Source organism: Lotus japonicus, chromosome 5 (assembly GCF_012489685.1).
Source record: "Lotus japonicus ecotype B-129 chromosome 5, LjGifu_v1.2".
Lineage (NCBI taxonomy): Eukaryota > Viridiplantae > Streptophyta > Magnoliopsida > Fabales > Fabaceae > Lotus > Lotus japonicus.
In genome coordinates, this window is record NC_080045.1 from 31,878,591 (window position 1) to 31,898,110 (window position 19,520).

A 19,520-nucleotide genomic window follows, 5' to 3' on the forward strand; every position below is an offset into this window, starting at 1 on the left:
ATCTTGGTCTTACAGATTTTGCTTTGAGAGCGTCGAATCTGGCGGAGAGATCATTGACTCCAACCAGTGTCTACGACGTCTGATCTTTGGTCTTCGTTTTGCGGGCTTGAAATCGACGGTCCAGGTCGAGATTGAGATCCCGATCGGCGGTGGAAGGAGAAGCACGATGAAGCTTGAATCTTTGGTCTTCGAATCTAGTTTTTTTGGGTTTTTTCTTCACCCTACTCCCCTTTCTCCTTCAAGCTTGAAATTTTCCAACTTTCCTTTGAAAATTTGATTTTTGGTTCTCAATTTCTTCTTCCCTTTCAAGGTTTTTGTTCATGATGATGGAGATGAATATGAAGATTGATGAAGAACAAAATCTGATTTTTGGTTCTCAATTTCTTCTTCCCTCATGTTTCTGCAGGTTTCAAGTTTGTTTTTGCGAGTTGCAGTCATTGCATTTCTGCCCCTAGCTATGCTTCTCTATTTTGGGTGTTGTTTTGAAGAAGTGCTCTACCCATCTATTTAGCCCTGGATTTGCTTGCTTTTTCTTTGTCTTGGAGAGCTCGTGTCTTGCTTTGAATCCTTGAAGTAGAAAGAGTTGTTGGTGTTGTTTATGTGGCTGTTTTTTCTTTATTATCTTGTTGATTTCCTTTGTGTTATATCTGTTTTTTTTCTTGTTACTGGTACTTTGGGCCTTGCCCTTTTATTTATATATTCTTTTGGTTTTTCAAAAAAAAATGAAGATAGGGAGATGAAGAAATTTGATGAAGAAGATATGGAGATGAATAAAATTTGGTTTTCTGAGGAGTCTGGAGATGATTAAGAAGGTGAAGATGAAGATGCTAATGGGAAGAAGACAGATGGTTTTTTTTTAATTAATTAAGAAGGACCATTAAAAATAAAAATAAATCCACATGGAATTGATGATTGTGCAAAATTAGAGCCACATAAGCACATAACACGGGTATGAACTTATTTAGATTAAAAAAACCAGGGATCTCGAATCGGAAAAAAAAATTCCAGGGCCTTATTTTCATATGCCATACAATTCCAGTGACCTTCAGAGTATTTAAGCCTATTTTTTTTGGTACATCGGAAAGATATAATTATTTACATATTCTTTATGTTTAATTATTAAAAAAAAATAAACAAAAAAGGTGTCGGGTTGTGTAAATGCTATTTGTCCACATCACCCAGGTACCATACAATTGTGGTATGGTAGAATTCGTCTTTTATCATTCATACTACGGATGACAATAGGTTTCTGAGCCATATGATACCCGCAAAAAATACTCATTAAGGTAAAAATCTGCTAGCTGGGTATGATATTGGGTATAAGTAATTACCCACAAAAAATTGATACGGGTGCGGGTATGGATACTATAGTACCAAACCCGCCCATACTCACATACATATTATTATTACTACTACTCTTTTAAAATAATAGATGAGTATTTATGTAGTAATAAGTAAGTTAATTACCTACAACTTTAATCCTATAATAGGAATCTAAAATTATAAATTTATAGATATAACTTTTTCGCTTATTTCTTCTAAAAGAATAATGCTCTGTTGAATAATTTTATTTGTTTTGTATTTTGATGTTCTTTTATATTTTTATGGGTTTGTTTTATCTTATAAAATTAGTATTTTTGTTTTCTATTGAAAATAGTGGAACTTTTTTATTTCATAAAATTAGTTGTATTTTTTTCTTCTATTGTAATAAAAATAGTGAAAAGTTCTGTTCGCTAAATTGCGTGTAATAAGCATGGGTAAAGACATATAGTTACCAATAGGGTACGGGGAGATTGAGATGTTGCCGCTCGTGCTCGTGCTCGTGCTCAACAGATAGCGTCGATATCACCCACACCAACAATTCAGATTATGGCTTCTCTTTTCCTTCCCTCTTCTTGTGTACGTTGCTGTTTCAATTTCATTTCATTCATGGTTCGCAAATCCTAAAATTTATTATTTTAAATCATTTCATTTTGAATTAATATTTGTTTGTTCCTAACAGTGACTTACTGATGAAACCTTTGCTAATTAGGTTTGCAATAAAATCAGGATGTGGTTAATATCTCATGTTATTCTTAGGTAACAACTAATGTAGTTATTACTTTGGAAGATCAATGTGTGAAAATGAGGGAAACTAGTGTCAATATTATCACAAGAGCGTGTCACATTGTTGGAACAGATTCTTCATGTTAACTTTTCACCTGACTGGAAAATTTTGATCCTTATCTCTTCATATATTGTCATAAATAGGTAGCAGAAATTTTATGTGACAAAATCATGTGAAGTATGTTGATGTCCGTTCATGTCACTTTGTACTTAGTTATCCATTTGTTGTTTCCCAATCAGAATGTCTGCCTGTGATTGTGGTAATGCTTGGATTGCAGGCTTGATATGCTGATGATAAGTAGTTCCAACATCTACCCCAAGTGTGGGATGGTTGGAATTTCGCACTTAACTCCGTGAGATATGAAATCCATCACCAAAACAAAATGGAGTTCTACTCGTTTACCTGCATTTGAAACCATACATAATGTCACTGGACAAAGTAAGCTCTTCTTTCAACTTCAAGTATCCCATTTTCTTGTTCTGCTTTAATGTTTTATAAGGTATATGCGTGTTGCCCTTGTTTCCTATTGGTTGTCAATTTTCACTGGCATATTGTTTGCAGTCATGTCAAATATCGGCGATGGCGGAATTCCAGCAAGCCATGGGTGACATTCTGCCGTATTCCCCCATAATCTGCCATCCGGCCATCAGTATTTGTCAAATATGGCCTGTTTTTGCCTTCCCGCGACCGCCATTGACAACACTGATTAGTTGTCAATTTTCTTTTTCCATTATGAGTTCAGATGTTAAGCACTTTTAAATTTTCATCACATAGAACATGCTTTCACAAACTTTCTCTGATTTGTATCCTCAAATTGTATTAATTCGTTAAGTATGGAAACTTGTACCTGTGTGACACTGTGAAGTGAGTAAAAGCTTAAATTTAGTTTCTGAAAATCTTTTGTTGCTTGATGTTTTAGGATTTGTATATAAGATGTCATCTGAAGTTTTGTTGGAAAGGAAAAACAATGTTGTCACCAATGGAGAATTGCAAAGTTCAAAATTGTCTTCGTATGAAACTGCCATGGAAAAACTTTCATCTCTTATTACTCGTCAAAGGCGTGGGGAGAAGCCACCAGTTCCTAACAAGTTAGAAAGGATGTCGACGTATCTTCAGGTGATATGCTGAACTATTTTGCTTGAATTTTGAAGTTGTCTTGGTGACTGATTTTTCTATGTATTTATAGCCTTATAATTGACTGTGGCTGTTTTTCCTTGTTTAGTTTCACATGTATAATCTAATTTTTCCCTAAACCATCGACCCAAGCCAAAATAAGAAAAATAATTGAACAAAACAAAAGTGGATCGTGAAATTGGAACTCATCAGGCTCGAAATTCTTGATAGATTTTACCTATTAAGGAAAAGAAAATGTTCTGTTTCGTGGGAGTCCCTTCTAGTAGCAGAAATTGTTCATGCAATCCATCTGATTCATATAATATTTCTGAGACAGTAGAGCTACAGGAGACTGAATTTTAGAAAATAAAATGCATATGCAGATACTAGGTTTGGAAGAAGATATAAATAGGCTCAACATTATTCATGTGGCAGGCACAAAGGGGAAGGTGCGCTTTTCATAATTTTTCATATTTTCTTGATTCAATTTATCAATTATATCAGTCTTTTTTATCAATTTCAAATATTTTAAGAACGAACTATTTTTCTGAAGATTATATATATTTTTATCAATAAGTTGGAGCTTGTTTTGAGATGTTTGAAATAAAGAGTTTATAACATATTTTACCAATTGATAGTTGTCTGATATTGTTGTCAGGTATCTGACATGACAGAAAGGGCATCCCTAATTTCATGTTCATCCTGCATTTTCCCCCTTTTTCTTAATGGATTACTTGCCAGGGTTCAACATGCATATTCTGTGAGGCAATATTAAGGGAGTGTGGCTTTCGCACTGGAGTTTTCACATCCCCTCACCTAATTGACGTGCGTGAACGGTTTCGTATAGATGGGTTAGTGATTGGTTGAACTTACTTTTCTAAATGGATTATCTTAACATTTATATAGATATACTCTATCAGCATAGCTTTCCAATTCTGATCTCTGTCTTTCTCTATGTCTCTGTCTCTCTTCCCCTAACACGTGTATGTGTGCACATGCATCCCCACAGAGTGCTTGAATGGATATCATAGAAATATGGTTGATCCTCTATATAGCCAAATTTCAAAACTTGTGACTCAACAATAAATCCAGATGTATGGAATACATTTAGACTTAGTTGATCAGGTTCTATTCCTATTTTCTTACTTATAATATCTTGTAAAAATAACAGCGTTAGATGCACTGTTTAGTAAAATATTTCTGTTGATGGATGTTCACAAAGCTTTATAAGAAATAATCATACCTGTTTGGCTACTAAGAGTCCATGTGAGCATCTCTGGACATTCTTGGTCAGTACACTCCGAATTAACATATTAATAAACCCTTCACAAATTGTAAATTCTAACAAATAAGCTGAAAATTAATGTCTTCTGAAAGTCAGGGCTAGTTTAGGAAATATATATTTGCTAATAGAATTCTGCAGATGCTTATATGTAATTAGTACCAACTATATTTTGTTTGTATGACAGTCGATTAGTTGTTTACTTAAAATTCATGCCTTTGCACTAATTTTGTTGAAATTGTAGGGCATTAACTTCTTCATTGTTATTCTCTCTGCAGGATTGACATATCAGAAGATAAATTTTTGCAGCATTTCTGGGATTGTTGGAAGAAACTGGAGGTATTATTTATTGCATTTTTATTTACTACATAGATTCTTTTCAAATTTCTTATTCTAAATCTATGCATTTGTCTCAGATCCAAGCTCTGGTTTATATAGCTTCATTGCTTGTAATTGACATTTAATTGAAGAATTGGCTATTCTGAATGCATTTTTTGCCCTTTAATGTTACTATGTTATCCTTTTGATAAGATACTGATAGGAACTCCAAAGCAGAGTACAGCAACAGCTAAAACCCCTTCTACATGGTTGACATCAAGAGCAGAGAGGAAAATTCAAGAAAACCAGAAAAAAATATAGAGGCATTGACAACATTTTAAGGAGCTTCTTCACAATTTTCCTATATCTCCCCTCTCTTCTCCTTTTATCATATTCCCCCAACTCATATGTTTCTTGCCCCACCCACCACGTGGACTGGGTTGTTGCACTGCACGCTCACAATGTGTTGATCGTACTCCACTTGCACACTACTCAGACCTGCCTCTATTTAACTGCTGATATCCCCTTCCTTGCTACCATCTTAGAGTTCGGGTTATACCTAACTAGTCTAAAAGCTAGCTCAAAGGTGAGGATTTCCTTCCCATTTATAAGGACTTGGCCATATCTGTAGTTAATTTGAAACTTCTCAATACACCCCCCTGTGCCTAGGATAAACATTCGGAGTGTGGAATATGCAGGATTGGACATCTGTAGGTTTCCCATTTATCGGTATCCCATTAAATGAATCAAACATAGACTCTGATACCATCTTAGAATTTAGGTTAAGCCTAACTCTACCTCAAAACCTAGCTCAAAGGTGATGGTTGCTCTACCCTTTATCAGGATTTATTTGGTCATATCTCTAGTCAATGTGAGACTTCACATCCCCCCTCACACCCAAGGCTGGACATCTGAAGCGTGCAATTTGCAGAAATGAACATCTGTCAGTGGCTCATATATGGGTGGTCTCCAATAAACGGATGTAGGATAAGCTCTAATATCATCTTTAAATTTGGTTAGGCCTAACTCTACCCCAAAGCTAGCTAAAAGGTGCGGATTGCCTTCCCATTTATTAGGGCTTACTTGGCCATATCTCTAGTATAAGCGGGATTTCTCAACACCTCTCACGCCTAGGACTGGATATTTGAAACATGGGATACTGGAATATGCAAGATTGGACATCTGCGGGTGATTTATTTATAGGAGGCCCAGTAAACGGATCAAGGATAGGCTCTGATACTATCTTAGAATTCAGGTTATGCATAACTCTACCCTTAAAGCTAGATCAGAGGTGAGCATTCCCTTTGCCTTCCCATTTATAAGGACTTATTTGGTCATATTTCTAGTCAATGTGAGACTTCTCAACAGTTCTTTCGTTTGAAGGCCAACGGGTGTTGGAATTTGGGAAAAATTTGTTCCCAAACAGTTTGACATGAAAACACAATACAAAGAAGTAAAGAACACCACACAGAAAATACGGCGGAAGACATAGGATAAACGTGGTTCGGCACCTCTTGTCTTTCATTCGTGGGTATTTTATGATGGGGCCTACATACTTGTACTGCCATTTGCCCACATCAAAGAAGACATGGTGCCTGACCTCGACATTGTTAAAGAAGATTTTCGATACAAGAAGGGCCATAAAGACTGACCACTAACTACAAGGTGTTTGCACCATCAGGTCAGATAATACCGTTGAGAAAAACTCATATGCTCATAACTTCAAAGATGGACAAACTTGATGTGGTTCAGCACCTCGCCTACATGCCCCAAGCACCTCAACAAAATATTAACTATATCGATAAAAATTACAATTTTTATGGACAAACTTGAAGAACCTACCTGAGTAGTTTATCATCCTACAAACCTGAGTCCTAACTTAAGTTACAAGAATCTCAACACTCTTGCCACAAGAGACCCTTTCACATCCTTGGACTCACATCTTTTCTGCTTGGGATATATCCTCACTTCGTGGGAAGGTGATGACTCTTGGTACTTGGAAATTAATATTTGTTAATGGGAAGTCCCCTATTTATATTTGTGTTGAATTAATATTTGGAAATTTGAATTGCCTTCTCCAACAAGGGGTCTATCAGATACCTGTTCAATAATTTCCTTTGGATCTTCTAAAGACACAACATATATTGTTTTCTCCATCCGAAGGGATAGATCTCTTTGAGTGAAAAAAATAACATATTAACTCTTAGCAAGGTTCATTGCTGATAACAGAAACAGAAAGAGGGAAAAAGAGAGAAATAGACATTGAATCTTTAAACTGAATTTCTATTATGATAAGCTAGCTATTACAATAGAGTGTGATTCACTTATATAGTGTGTTGGTAGCTTGCAGAGCAAGTTAACCGAGCTGTAACAGAAAGCTAACTACTGTAACAGAATCCTAACTACTAGCTAACTATACAGCTGTCAATACAGCTGGCGATATTTCATATCCTGAGCTATCCTTATTACATTTATACTCCCCCGCAAACTGAAGTGGGTTGGACAAACTTGTGTTTGTCAAACACACTCGGTTTGTCTTAGAAACTGAAACCTAGTAGGAGACAACGCTTTGGTAAAAATGTCAGCCCTTTGATGCTCAGAAGAAACATGTTGAACTACAAGCTGCTTGGCCTGAACCTTTTCTCGAACAAAGAATACATCCATCTCCATGTGTTTAGTTCGAGTGTGAAGAATGGAATTATGAGTTAGCAGCACAGTACTCATATTATCACACAAAACCAGAGGTGATTGAAAAGGGATCTGTAATTCAGTGAGTAAGGATTGAACCCAAAGAAGCTCTACTGTTGTATTAGCTAGGCTGCGGTATTCAGCTTTAGTGCTGGATCTGGCTACTAGAGTCTGCTTCTTGGCTGTCCATGAGATGAGATTAGGTCCAAGAAAAACACAAGATCCAGATGTAGACCTTCTATCATCTAGATCTGCTCCCCAATCTGCATCACAAAAGGCCAAGAGGGGAAGAGGTTTAGAAAGAGAGCAAGGCTGAAGCTGCACACCATAAGAAAGAGTCCCTTTGAGATACCTTAGTATCCTTTTCACTGCCTTCCAGTGCTCCTCTTGAGGTTGAGCAAAAAACTGACAAACCTTGTTAACAGCAAAGGCTATCTCTGGTCTAGTAATGGTAGCATACTGAAGTGCTCCTACAACACTTCTGTACAAGGTAGGATCATTCATAGTTGGTCCTCCATTCTTAGAGAGTTTCACTCCATGCTGCATTGGTGTTGAAATTCCTACTGCATCAGCCATTCCTGCCTTAACCAGTAAATCAGATATATACTTAGATTGATTGAGCAGTAGACTGCCATTTGAGAGATGAGAAACCTGAACCCCAAGAAAAAAGTCTAGTTTCCCTAGCTGTTTGAGAGCAAAAGTGGAATGAAGCTTGTCAATCAAAGCCTGAACATGAACCAGAGATGCTCCTGTGATGATAATATCATCCACATAAACAAGCATATAAATGCAGCCCTGAGGAGTGGTGTAGGTGAACAATGATGGATCACATTTACTGGCAACAAACCCAAACAGTAGAAGAGCCTCTTTGAGCCTTTGAAACCAAGCTCTTGGAGCTTACTTGAGGCCATAAAGGGCCTTATGAAGCTTGCAAACCAAAGCCTTGTTGCTGTGTTCAAACCCTGGTGGTTGAGACATATAAGCCTCCTCTTCTAGAACTCCATTTAAGAAAGCATTGTTCACATCAAGCTGTTGGATAGACCAGCCTTGAGAAATGGCTAAAGAGAGAATTAGCCTAATGGTAATAAGTTTAACCACTGGTGAGAAGGTTTCTGAATAGTCAAAACCTTGAACCTGACTATAACCCTTGGCTACAAGCCTTGCTTAATAGTGCCATCCTGATTTTCCTTGATCCTAAATCCATTTACACCCAGCAGCAGTCCTATGAGAAGGAAGAGGGACCAAAGACCATGTTTCATTCCTTATGAGAGCATCATACTCTTCTTTCATTGCCTGAAACCATTTCTCATCCTTTAGAGCTTGCTTCACTGTTGTAGGTTCTACTTGAGTGACCAAGAGAGTTGGCTTTAGCCTAGGCTTCACAATGCCAGACTTAGCTCTAGTCTGCATGGCATGAGTATTGACTGGTGCAGCTGGAACTTGATCCAAAACATCTTCTGAGTTAGGATCTGTGTCAGAAAGAGCAGGAGAAACTGCCTGCTGGGAAGAGACTGACTGTTCAGGACTAACTGGCAAAGGAGAAGGGGCAGAATGCTGTGAACCTGCTGCTGGAGAAGCTTGAGGCTGTGCTTGTTGTTGGGCCACTGGTTGCTGCTCCATAGGTGATGAATCAGAAACCAGAGGAATTAGAGAGATAGGACTGTACATATCAGTAGAATCTGAGGTAGTACTTGAGGATTTAAAAATCTCCTCATAGGGGAACCTATGTTCATGAAAGAGCACATCCCTTGAAACATAAATTCTGCCTGTAGAGTCCAAGCACTTGTAACCCTTGTGGCTAGAAGAATAGCCAATGAAAACACATTCCCTTGAGTGTAGAGACAACTTGTTATTGTTGTAGGGCCTCAGGTAGGGATAACATGCTGAGCCAAAAATCTTGAGACTCTTGTAATCTGGAAGTGTGCCATATAATTTGAGAAAAGGACTCTGGCCTTGAAGAGCTACAGTGGGCATTCTATTGATCAAATAGGTTGCTGCCAAGAATGCATGGTCCCAAAACTCAAGAGGAATTTTAGCATGAGACAATAGAGTTAGTCCAGTTTCTACAATGTGTCTATGCTTCCTCTCTACACTACCATTTTGATGGTGTGTATGAGGACAAGTCAATCTATGTACTATTCCCAAAGACTGAAAATGTGAAAGTAAAGGTTTAAATTCTCCCCCTCCATCAGTTTGAACACTCTTCAGTTTGTGACCAAACTGAAGTTCAACCATGGACTGAAAATTGATAAAAGTAGCACATGTATCTGACTTCCTTTTTAAAGGGAAAATCCAAGTGAAACGAGTGAAAGCATCAACACAGGTTAAAAAATATGAAAAACCACAAGAAGATTCTATGGATGAAGGACCCCATAGATCAGCAAACACTAACTCAAAGGGTTTAGAGTAAATGGTAGAGGAAAGAGTAGAAGGCAATCTATGAGATTTGCCAAGACAACAAGCTTTACAGAAAGAAAAGATGCTTTTATTACTTGGAACAGAAATATTACACAGATTTAAAGCTTGTTTGAGTACATCATGGTGGGGATGACCCATCCTATAATGCCACAAGTCATACACAGAAACATGATTACTAATAGGACTAGTACAATCAGGTCTACTCAGAGAGTGAGGCTGAACATTAGAAGAAACAGTAGGTAAACTATTACAAGGAAGAACAGTGCTAGTAGCATAAGCTGCTTTATTGGATTGAGGCTGAGAAACAATTGCAGCCTGATGACTCTTAAAAGAAGGAACTGAAGTTGACTGAGACTGAGACAAGGAAGCTTGAGTAAGTGGTCCATCAAAAGAGTAGAGGTCATCTTCACCCACACTACCTTTGAGTAGAAGTTCAGATGTGTCCTAATTTCGAACACAACAGCAAGTAGCATGAAAAGAAAATTTGACATTGTTATCCCTAGCAAACCTACTAACCGATACTAAATTCTTAGTAATGGAAGGAACTAAAAGAAGCTTATTAAGAAGAAGAACAACTTTAGGATTAAAAGTAGAGGGAATAGTGGCTGAACCTATAGATTGAACTGGCAAGCCCTGGCCATTACCCATGTAAAGTTGTTCTGAAGAACTCACTGGAGTGTTGTCCACCACTATAGCTGAATTATTGGTGACATGATGAGTGGCCCCAGAATCTGGGAACCACTGCACTGAAGAACTTGCAGCAGTAGGTGCAAACTGATGTGGAACAGTTGCAAGCATGGCCTGAGGATGTGCTTGATTAGGAGCTTGTGCTGCTTGAGGATAGGTTGGAGTAAAATTGGCCCTGAAACCTTGTGCTGCAACTTGCTGAGGTCTAGCAGAGAACTGAGAACCCCATGCACCTTGCAAAGATGGGGAAGGTACACACCAAGGAACAAGGGAACCTGACATCCCAGTCCCAAAATTAGCATTGGGACCAAAAGCCCCAAATTGAGCTCCAGAAAATCCCAAATTGGCACCAGGGAACCCTAAATTGGTATAGGGACCAAAACCCCCAAATTGACCATTTGGAAACCCTAAATTCCCAAATTGAGCTCTAGAAAATCCCAAATTAGCACCTGAAGAAGAATTTCCATTTTTGGATTGGCCAATTGCTCCATTAGAAGTAGAATTGGGCTTCGACCAGCACGAAGCAAGATCATGGCCATACTTGTTGCAGTATGAGCACTGAAGATTGCTACGACCTCTCTCGCGGACGTGCCCACGACCATAGCTTCCCCCATAATTGTTGTTTCCCTGAGTTCCTGTGTCGCGATCTTGATCATTGCTTTGTATCGCTGATTGTGACTCCGACGGTGGCTGCCACGTCGCCGACGGCAGTGGACTTGGCTGTGGTGGTGGTTGCGACACCGGTGGAGGTGCTGGAGTGGGAATCGAAGAGGCCTGAGGAGAAACTTGTGCAAGAAACACCGAGGCTGTAGAATCGACGTGATTTTTCTTCTTGATGCGTTCTAACCGAGCCTCATGAGCAATCACCATTGCTTCGACTTCAGAAATGGTGAAGAATGTGTCGCGACTGTAGATCACAGTCATCAACGCACTGAACTCTTCAGGAAGACCATCAAAGATGGCTTCAAGATGATCGCGAAACTGAACTGGTTCTCCAATCGATGTCAGAGTGTTAACAATGGTCTTGATTCCCTTGAGGTACTCTGAAGCAGTCTTCGATCCTTTGGATATGTTCTTCAATTCCGAGCGCAATTGCGTGGACTGCGCCTTTGAATGCGCATTGAAGAAAGTGTGAATTTCCTCCCAGATTTGCCAAGAATGGCGACACTGCACCACAGTAGGAAGAAGAGACGCAGACAATGTTGAGAGCAACCACGTGAAGAGCGTGGAATCTTGTTGCTCCCACTCAGTGTATGCAGGATTTTCTGATTCAGCTACACGATCTTCTTCAGTCAAAAAACGAACTGGATCTTGGATGAACTTCTGCAATTTGTGTGCCCTAATTACTACTTCAACCAATTGTTTCCAGGAGTAGAAATTTGTGTCATCAAGCTTGATGACAGCATGAGTCAAAGCGTTCTCATGCGAAGAAGAAGAGAGAAGTGAGGAAGAAGAAGATAGTGAGGAAGAAGATGAAGATTCCGCCATGGATCTTGAACCTAAGCTCTGATACCATGATAACAGAAACAGAAAGAGGGAAAAAGAGAGAAATAGACATTGAATCTGTAAACTGAATTTCTATTATGATAAGCTAGCTACTACAATAGAGTGTGATTCACTTATATAGTGTGTTGGTAGCTTGCAGAGCAAGTTAACCAAGCTGTAACAGAAAGCTAACTACTGTAACAGAATCCTAACTACTAACTATACAGCTGGCGATATTGCATATCCTGAGCTATCCTTATTACACTTATAATTGCTATTTTTCTTACTAAACTTTTCCTGTTCAAAAGTGGAAATTCATGTGATAAGCTGCTTTACTAAATTGTCTGGACATTATCTTGGATTCATCATGTAACAGGCAGTATAAGTCTGTTTCTTTTTAAAACTAAATTTTTTTTGTCTTTTAATTTGTCGATTGATATTTATGAGAACTTGTAACTTCTGTACATTATATTTCAAATTTGATTATTATATATTTATGTCTCGGATTTTAAACAATTGACTAGAAGAAACAGTAGAACAGACCTATATTATCAGTTTAATCTTGACAACATAAGGCAGCAGTTTCTCAATTCCTGAAGCTTAATAATTTTGCAGGAAAAAGCAACAGAGCAGCTTCCAATGCCTCCATTGTTTCAGTTTCTTACTATATTGGCCTTCAAAATATTTATATCTGAACAGGTATCCATGTATTTCATTTTATGATATATTTTCTTGCTATATTGTCCTTGCAAAAGTGTTACATATCCCCTTTTGCAGTAGCCAATATGGATGATTTGATGTGATGAACTTGTCATTCCCGGGTCACATCTCCATTTGAAGTAAATTGTTTTTAAAGAAGTTAGGTTAATGAGGTCTTTTTGTTTGATTATAAGGAATTCTTTTTCTCTCTATATAGATAGATAACTTTCTCTTTCTCAGCTGCTATTTTCTGGCATTTGTAAAAACCTATAAGGATAATTATGTTATTGTTATGCATATAGAATACTATCAGAACCATTTTGACGCTAAACTAAGTTTTTCATTGTTAGAAACAAAATATAAAACCATTCACGTGTCTTCGCCCAAGAGCTTAAGTTGTTGGGATAGTTGGTTCATGACATGGGATCATAGCCTCTATGACTAAGTGGTCTAGAGTTCCATCCTTGTTGCCCCATTATTCTAATAAAAAATTTGAATTTCAGCACATGGTAGGTGGACATGTGCATTGTCCACACTTCAAGTCCAATGGGCTCTTGCGCGAGTGGGCGTGTTAGAAATAAAATATAAAACCATTCATGTGTCTTCACCCAACAGCTTAAGCGTTTGGAATAACTTGTTCATGTCATTCATCATTTGCTAGTAATCTAAGATGAAATCCTGCAGGTATTCTGTTTATTTTTTTGGACCTTAATATGGTTCTTGTGTTGTTATGTGTATCTGCATCTTGATTAGTTATTACGTTTTTTTCAGGAATCCTTGCTCAACCTTTGCTTTTCATATGTTGCACCTTTTAGTTGAGTATAATGTGCTGCTAGTTCATACAATTTTTTTTTGGCTCTTACCTGTAGTTTATATCCTCACTAACATTTACTTTTATGCTTATGTTGTCATTCGTTATTTTTCTTCTTTACCCCACTTATCTCCTCGCTTCCAATATTTTATTGACACGGTCTCCATTCATAGGTTGATGCGGCCATTATAGAAGTTGGTCTTGGAGGCAAAGAAGATTCAACAAATGTGGTATGCATTTGATTCATGGTATCACCGATTTGTTTCTTTTAACTGTTGTTATTTCAATCTTGCTCAAGATATTTTCTTGATCTAATAGAAGAAATTATTTTGATGTAATTCTGGCCTTTTCTTAAATCACTTAAATAAATAACAATCCTAATGTCATAATAATTTCCTGTTACTATTACACTTGTAACATGATTATGAACTTTGCAGATTAAAGAACCTACTGTGTGCGGCATTACTTCTTTGGGGATGGATCATACTGAGATATTAGGTACGTAACGACGTGTCTTGTAATATCTGAACATTCTTTCTGTTTGTTTTGCATTTGATTTTCCAAGAAACAGCTTAAAATTTGCGGTTGTGATGTGAACACACATGTGTTCTGTGTTGACAATGTGACATCCTTTGTCTAGTTAAGCTCTTGTTGTATGCTTCAAATTTTGGGGGTTTTCTTAGTTAATTGACCAGAAATTGGAAGAAAGGTATTGATTAAACCTATGCAGGAGATACTCTTGGACAAATAGCTTCACACAAGGCAGGAATTTTTAAGGTATGAAAAATCTACTTGAGCAACCGAACTTTCACATTGTCTATGGAAACAGGCTACTTGTAGTATTTTGTTTCTGTTATTTGCATTGAGACCCCCTCCCTTCCTTCATTTTTCACCTTATCTTCAAAGAATTGATGCCTTCTCTGTTCTTGAAGCCTAATGTTCCTGCCTTCACAGTACCCCAACCTCCTGAAGCAATGGATGTTATCCTTGAAAGGGCCAAAGAACTCATGGTAATCATTTCTCTCAGTCCTATCAACTCTTATACATTGCCTCATGGAAATAGCATTTTGAGGTTATATGAGAGAGGATCTTCTGAAATGCTTGAGTGCTTGAAACACACTCGGCTGAATGCTATTTATATACACGACCAGCAATTACAGAATACAATTTACAATAAGAATAATTAAGCTATGTCAATTTCCTAAGATACAATGAATACTGTGTACATAGAAAGTTGAATACTTTGAAAGAGAAATAACATTTAAGTTTTAGTTAAGAACTAATATTTCACACTCTCAACCGGTGTATAGAGATCCAAAGCATCTAGCTTGCTGAATGTTGAGGGAAAGAGAAATGAGAGACATAGGTGACTTCTTGTATCTGAATTACACTAAGGAAGACTTATTTGTAATATGTGTCATAAATATATGGATCCGTAGTTTCCTTATGGTAATTACAAAATAATATACAACATATAATCAATCTGTAATTATCTTATTTACGTTACTCCTAACACTCACCCTTAAGCTGAAGCATATAAGTCATATTTATGCACCAAGTTTGTTACATATATAACTGGTTGAATATGGCGTAGTTAAAAGCTAACAAAAAAGTGAGCTTGGTGCTGTAAAGTTGAGAATGTTATGATGGATGAGTGGTTAGCTTAGACCAAATAGAATTAGAAATACAATCATTAGAGAGAAAATTGGGTAACTCCTATTGTAGAAAGATGGTAAATTTAGAAGGACAGACCTAAAGTAACCTAATCGATATTCAGAATTAGTCTGCAGTTACAAAATAATTAAAAAATGAAATAAAAAAACCCAACTCAATGAAATTCCCTAATTGTGGTGAGTCTGACTTCCTGAGAGATAACTTTTCTCAGCCTTTCAATTACATATAACCTAGTACTGCCTGTATTTTAGAACTCTGATTTAGTGGGCAATAAGTTAACGATCAAATTGTTCAAAACATGCATGCAGACATGTGCAATCTCAGCATGAGCAGACAAACTTCTTTTTTGCTAATGCCATTGACTGTTTTTGCTTTCAATGGCTGCAGGTTCCACTAGAAGTGACTGAACCTTTTGATTTTACACAATTGAAGGGATTAAAGCTTCATTTGTCCGGTGATCACCAATTCTATAATGCTGCTCTTTCAGTCTCCCTTTCTAGATGCTGGCTTCAGAGAACAGGAAACTGGGAAAAAAAGTTTCCAAATGTTAGTTAAAATTCTACTCTTGTTTCATACAATCATCTAAGTGAGTATATATGCAAAGCGGCATGGATCATAATTCATTAGAATCTAAATTAAATTGGAATTGTATATGAGAACTTTCAAAAAGGATCCTTGTTGGTGTGCTTGATTATTTTCTAAAGAGAAATGCTAGACTCAGATTTGGATACTTTTTTTATGGAATAACTGGTTATTTTTTCACTTCAAGGTGTGTTTAAACTTTGTATATAACAATCGCTTTCCTTCATGCTAACTGCTTAAAACAGTCCACCCCCACCCTTCTTTCTTTGTTTGATGATCTAGTATGAAGGAATGTTTGTCTTCCTCTTTCCTCATGATGTACCACTTTGACCTCACTTTTTCACTGTATAATAGGATTTTCAGGATTCTAATTTGCCAGATGAATTTATTAGAGGCCTTTCAACTGCCCATTTTTCTGGGAGGGCTCAGATTGTTTATGACTCTTCTCCAAGTTCTGACTGCTCAGAAGTTGTTTCTGAAAATTGTGGTGGCGAGTTGATATTTTATTTGGATGGAGCTCACAGTCCCGAGAGCATGGAGGCTTGTGGAAAGTGGTTCTCTAATGTCGTTAGAGGGTATAAGATTCCATCACATTCGTCTGTTGGTGTAGAAAATAATACTGTTGGATCTTCAGAAAATGGTCACATCCTCCATGAAAGGAAGACCTTCGGGCAGTTTGACAATTCTTTTAGGCGGGTAGGTAATCTTAAAATAATTAATTGTTCCATCTTCTCCTGCAGCTTAGATATTGTTGTTTGGACAACATAGCATATCCTTTCTTTGATGCTTCTTTCCTCATTTCCAAGGGTGTCACTCTCACTAAGCAATTGTCAACTCTAATTTTTTTGGGATATTTTATTAATTATTAAAAATCATTGAAGTTTCTTGAATCTGACAAAACACCATATGATTTCGGTCCATCATCTATCTTTTTACCAATTGCCTTCTGATATTCAGCGTTGATTAATTGTAGATTCTTCTATTCAATTGCTTAGATGTGAGAGATCCTTGCATTTTGCTTCCGCGGCTAGTGAACATCTGTGCTTCTTCAGGTATACAATTCCCAGAACCTATTACTTATTATTTTCCCTTTCTATTAAAAATACTGTTCTCAAAAGCATGACTTTACCTTGATTTTCTTACATATAAAACTCTTGGAACTGGAGTTTAAAAATAAATAGAATAGCATATTGAATCTACTAACATATTAGTTGAGTTAGCCCTCTTGACTTATGGTGGAGGAATGCATTTGCAAGTTGGTTTATATATTTTCTTCACTATCTCAGAATTTCTTTTTTCATGTCTATGAGCATTGTACTAATGCATTCAATATGTGTTGAACCCTTGCTTAGGTATTCATTTCTCAAGAGCACTTTTTGTCCCGAGTATGTCAAAATATACTAAGGTTACTTCTGGTGCGTCAGTCATCCCCTCTGATCTCGGGGGCATAGACCTATCGTGGCAATTCAACCTGCAAAGAGTTTGGGAGAAGATTATGCACGGGAAAGGTATGCTCCATTTTTTCAGCGTATAATGTACTGTCACTCTTAGACCCTAGGGACCTAAATGCTTATGCTTGTCTGAGTCATGTTTTCTTTCATGGAGCCAATGGATCTTTCAGCATCACAGGACAATAACCCTGTCAAATATCCATGTCTTGAATTTTGGTTGTTTGTTGTGTCAGTATACTCTTTTGAAAGATTTTAAGAGGCTCAACTTTTTTCTTCTTGGTGTTTTTGCTTAGCCATGCCATGAAATGGGCTCATCTGTTTTGACTACTAGTTTATTAGACATAAAAGTAGAGCTCTTGTTCACAGAAAAACCCAACTTTTGGATGATTCATCATGCTGGCATACATCCAGTAGAGGTCTTGAACCAGTCAATGGCAATTTTTTACTGTTCCGCTTCCGCAATGATGTTAGTCGAAATGTATATTCTTAAAATTAAGAGAGTAAAGCTACTTAGTTTCAATGTTGGTCTTCCTTCAAGGTCCTAATTTTCGTATTAACAAGGTGTAAAATATTTCCTCATCTAAATTTAACCAAAAGATGAGATATTGTTTTAGATATTTCTGGAACTCTAACTGTTGAAATTCAACCAGCACCACTGCTTAAGTTCATACAAACTTTAGGCTTTAGATTAGTCCAGATAAAGGTAAATGTAATTAGTGATAGTGGATTGCCTGATGAAATTAGTTAGGAAGCCCATAGCAGAATTCCTTTATTTCGTGCGACCATGCTTCCTTGCAGGACTGAAGTGGTGCTGAACATAAGTGTCAAAGCTTGAATTCTCTGACCTGTGCATTATCTTGTTTATCTGCAGCAGTTACCCCTTCACTTGAAAACGATTTCAAGATAAGTAGCAAGGAAACCTTACCACCTCATGAATTTCTTTATGATAACGTTTCAAATGGCTTCCCTTCCCATAACTATTCTGCACGCAGTGCAGTAATACCTTCGTTGCCATTAACAATAAGATGGTTAAGAGACTGTGTCAAAGAACACCCATCCATAAGACTTCAGGTAAATACTGTGATGGTACTTGATTCATACATTGACTGAATTGATGAGTGGATACTGCTTTCATGTTACTAAATCTCAAAGTTTTCTCTTGTTCTACCATAATGTTCCTGAAAGTGAGCTTAATTCGTTTAGGTTGGATTTGTTTGCCTTGTCCATTCTGCCATCAATTGTGTTAAAACCCTGGTGACTATTATTTTGGTTGAGCAATGGTGACCATAATTTGCCTTTAGAAGATGGAGAATTGTGTTTTCCTTGTGAATAATTCTAAATCCTCCAACTTGATAATTCTCCTACTTACTAAATAAAGGATGTATCTAATACTGTTTATGTTTTTAAAATATCAAATACATTTTATTACTTTTTGATCCTTTCTTTATCAAGTAATAGGAGAATTTGTTGGAGCATGTAGTGTTTCTCCTTTTCCTTTTACCTTCTGATAGAGGGGGAGTTTTTGTGTTTTCTTCTTTTCCCCCCCTCTTCTCTCTAGCTTGCTACCCCTTCCCCCTCTATATAACACTATACGTGCATAATGAGAAGGCAATGGTTGCAGGTACTTGTCACTGGATCTCTGCATCTAGTTGGAGATGTCCTAAAGCTCTTGAAAAGATGATTTAAATTGAAGAATAAAAGGGTCTACCTGAATAGGCTTGAGCGTACCACAAGTTCTTGTGATTGCTCGATGGCGTGCATATGTTTCTTTTTAAATATAAGAAGTTAATTTTGGTCAATGACTAAACAATTTAATTAAGTGTTTATTCCATAAGCATTTATTATAAAAAAAATTTCAAGCAAGCATTTATTATATAAGAGCTTATACCAAGTAAAGGTGTTTGGATGCATAAGAAATTATAACTAGTTGAGATTGAAAAAATTAAAATCTAGGGATTGTTTGCTTTGCCAATTTCCTATTTTCATTTTCAAAGAAAACCATAATAAAGTTGAAAACATGTTTAGTTGTAATTTAATTTCAAAAAAATTCAAAAAAATGTTTAGTTGTAATTTATAAAATATGGGGGTGAACTGAATTTGGTCCCTCCAATAAAAATTCATAGCTTTTAGTCCTTGAAATTGGTGAAATTAGTTCTCATTGTACTTTTTGTGGCGCTGTTTGTATATTAGGAGCGATAATTAAGG

The 19,520-nt window shown here is 37.0% G+C and overlaps 1 protein-coding gene across 4 annotated transcripts; it reads left to right on the forward strand.

Moving 5' to 3' along the window:
• Positions 1-1,741: 1,741 nt before the first annotated feature.
• LOC130717265 (folylpolyglutamate synthase) lies at positions 1,742-19,178 on the forward strand. Of its 4 annotated transcripts, XM_057567435.1 has the most exons (17): positions 1,742-1,899; positions 2,385-2,545; positions 3,027-3,223; positions 3,604-3,669; positions 3,962-4,071; positions 4,781-4,841; positions 12,714-12,797; positions 13,782-13,838; positions 14,046-14,106; positions 14,339-14,385; positions 14,541-14,618; positions 15,670-15,828; positions 16,219-16,560; positions 16,838-16,916; positions 17,217-17,372; positions 18,187-18,386; positions 18,937-19,178. In XM_057567435.1, the coding sequence occupies exons 2-17, from the start codon at positions 2,467-2,469 to the stop codon at positions 18,994-18,996; spliced, it is 1,836 nt and encodes a 611-aa protein (XP_057423418.1). In that variant the 5' UTR covers positions 1,742-1,899; positions 2,385-2,466; the 3' UTR covers positions 18,997-19,178. The 4 variants fall into 4 exon arrangements, with proteins under 4 accessions (XP_057423418.1, XP_057423419.1, XP_057423420.1 ...); XM_057567436.1 differs by lacking the exon at positions 1,742-1,899 and having other exon boundaries at positions 2,405-2,545; positions 2,669-3,223; XM_057567437.1 differs by lacking the exons at positions 1,742-1,899; positions 2,385-2,545 and adding an exon at positions 13,569-13,611 and having other exon boundaries at positions 3,151-3,223; positions 3,879-4,071.
• Positions 19,179-19,520: the final 342 nt, after the last annotated feature.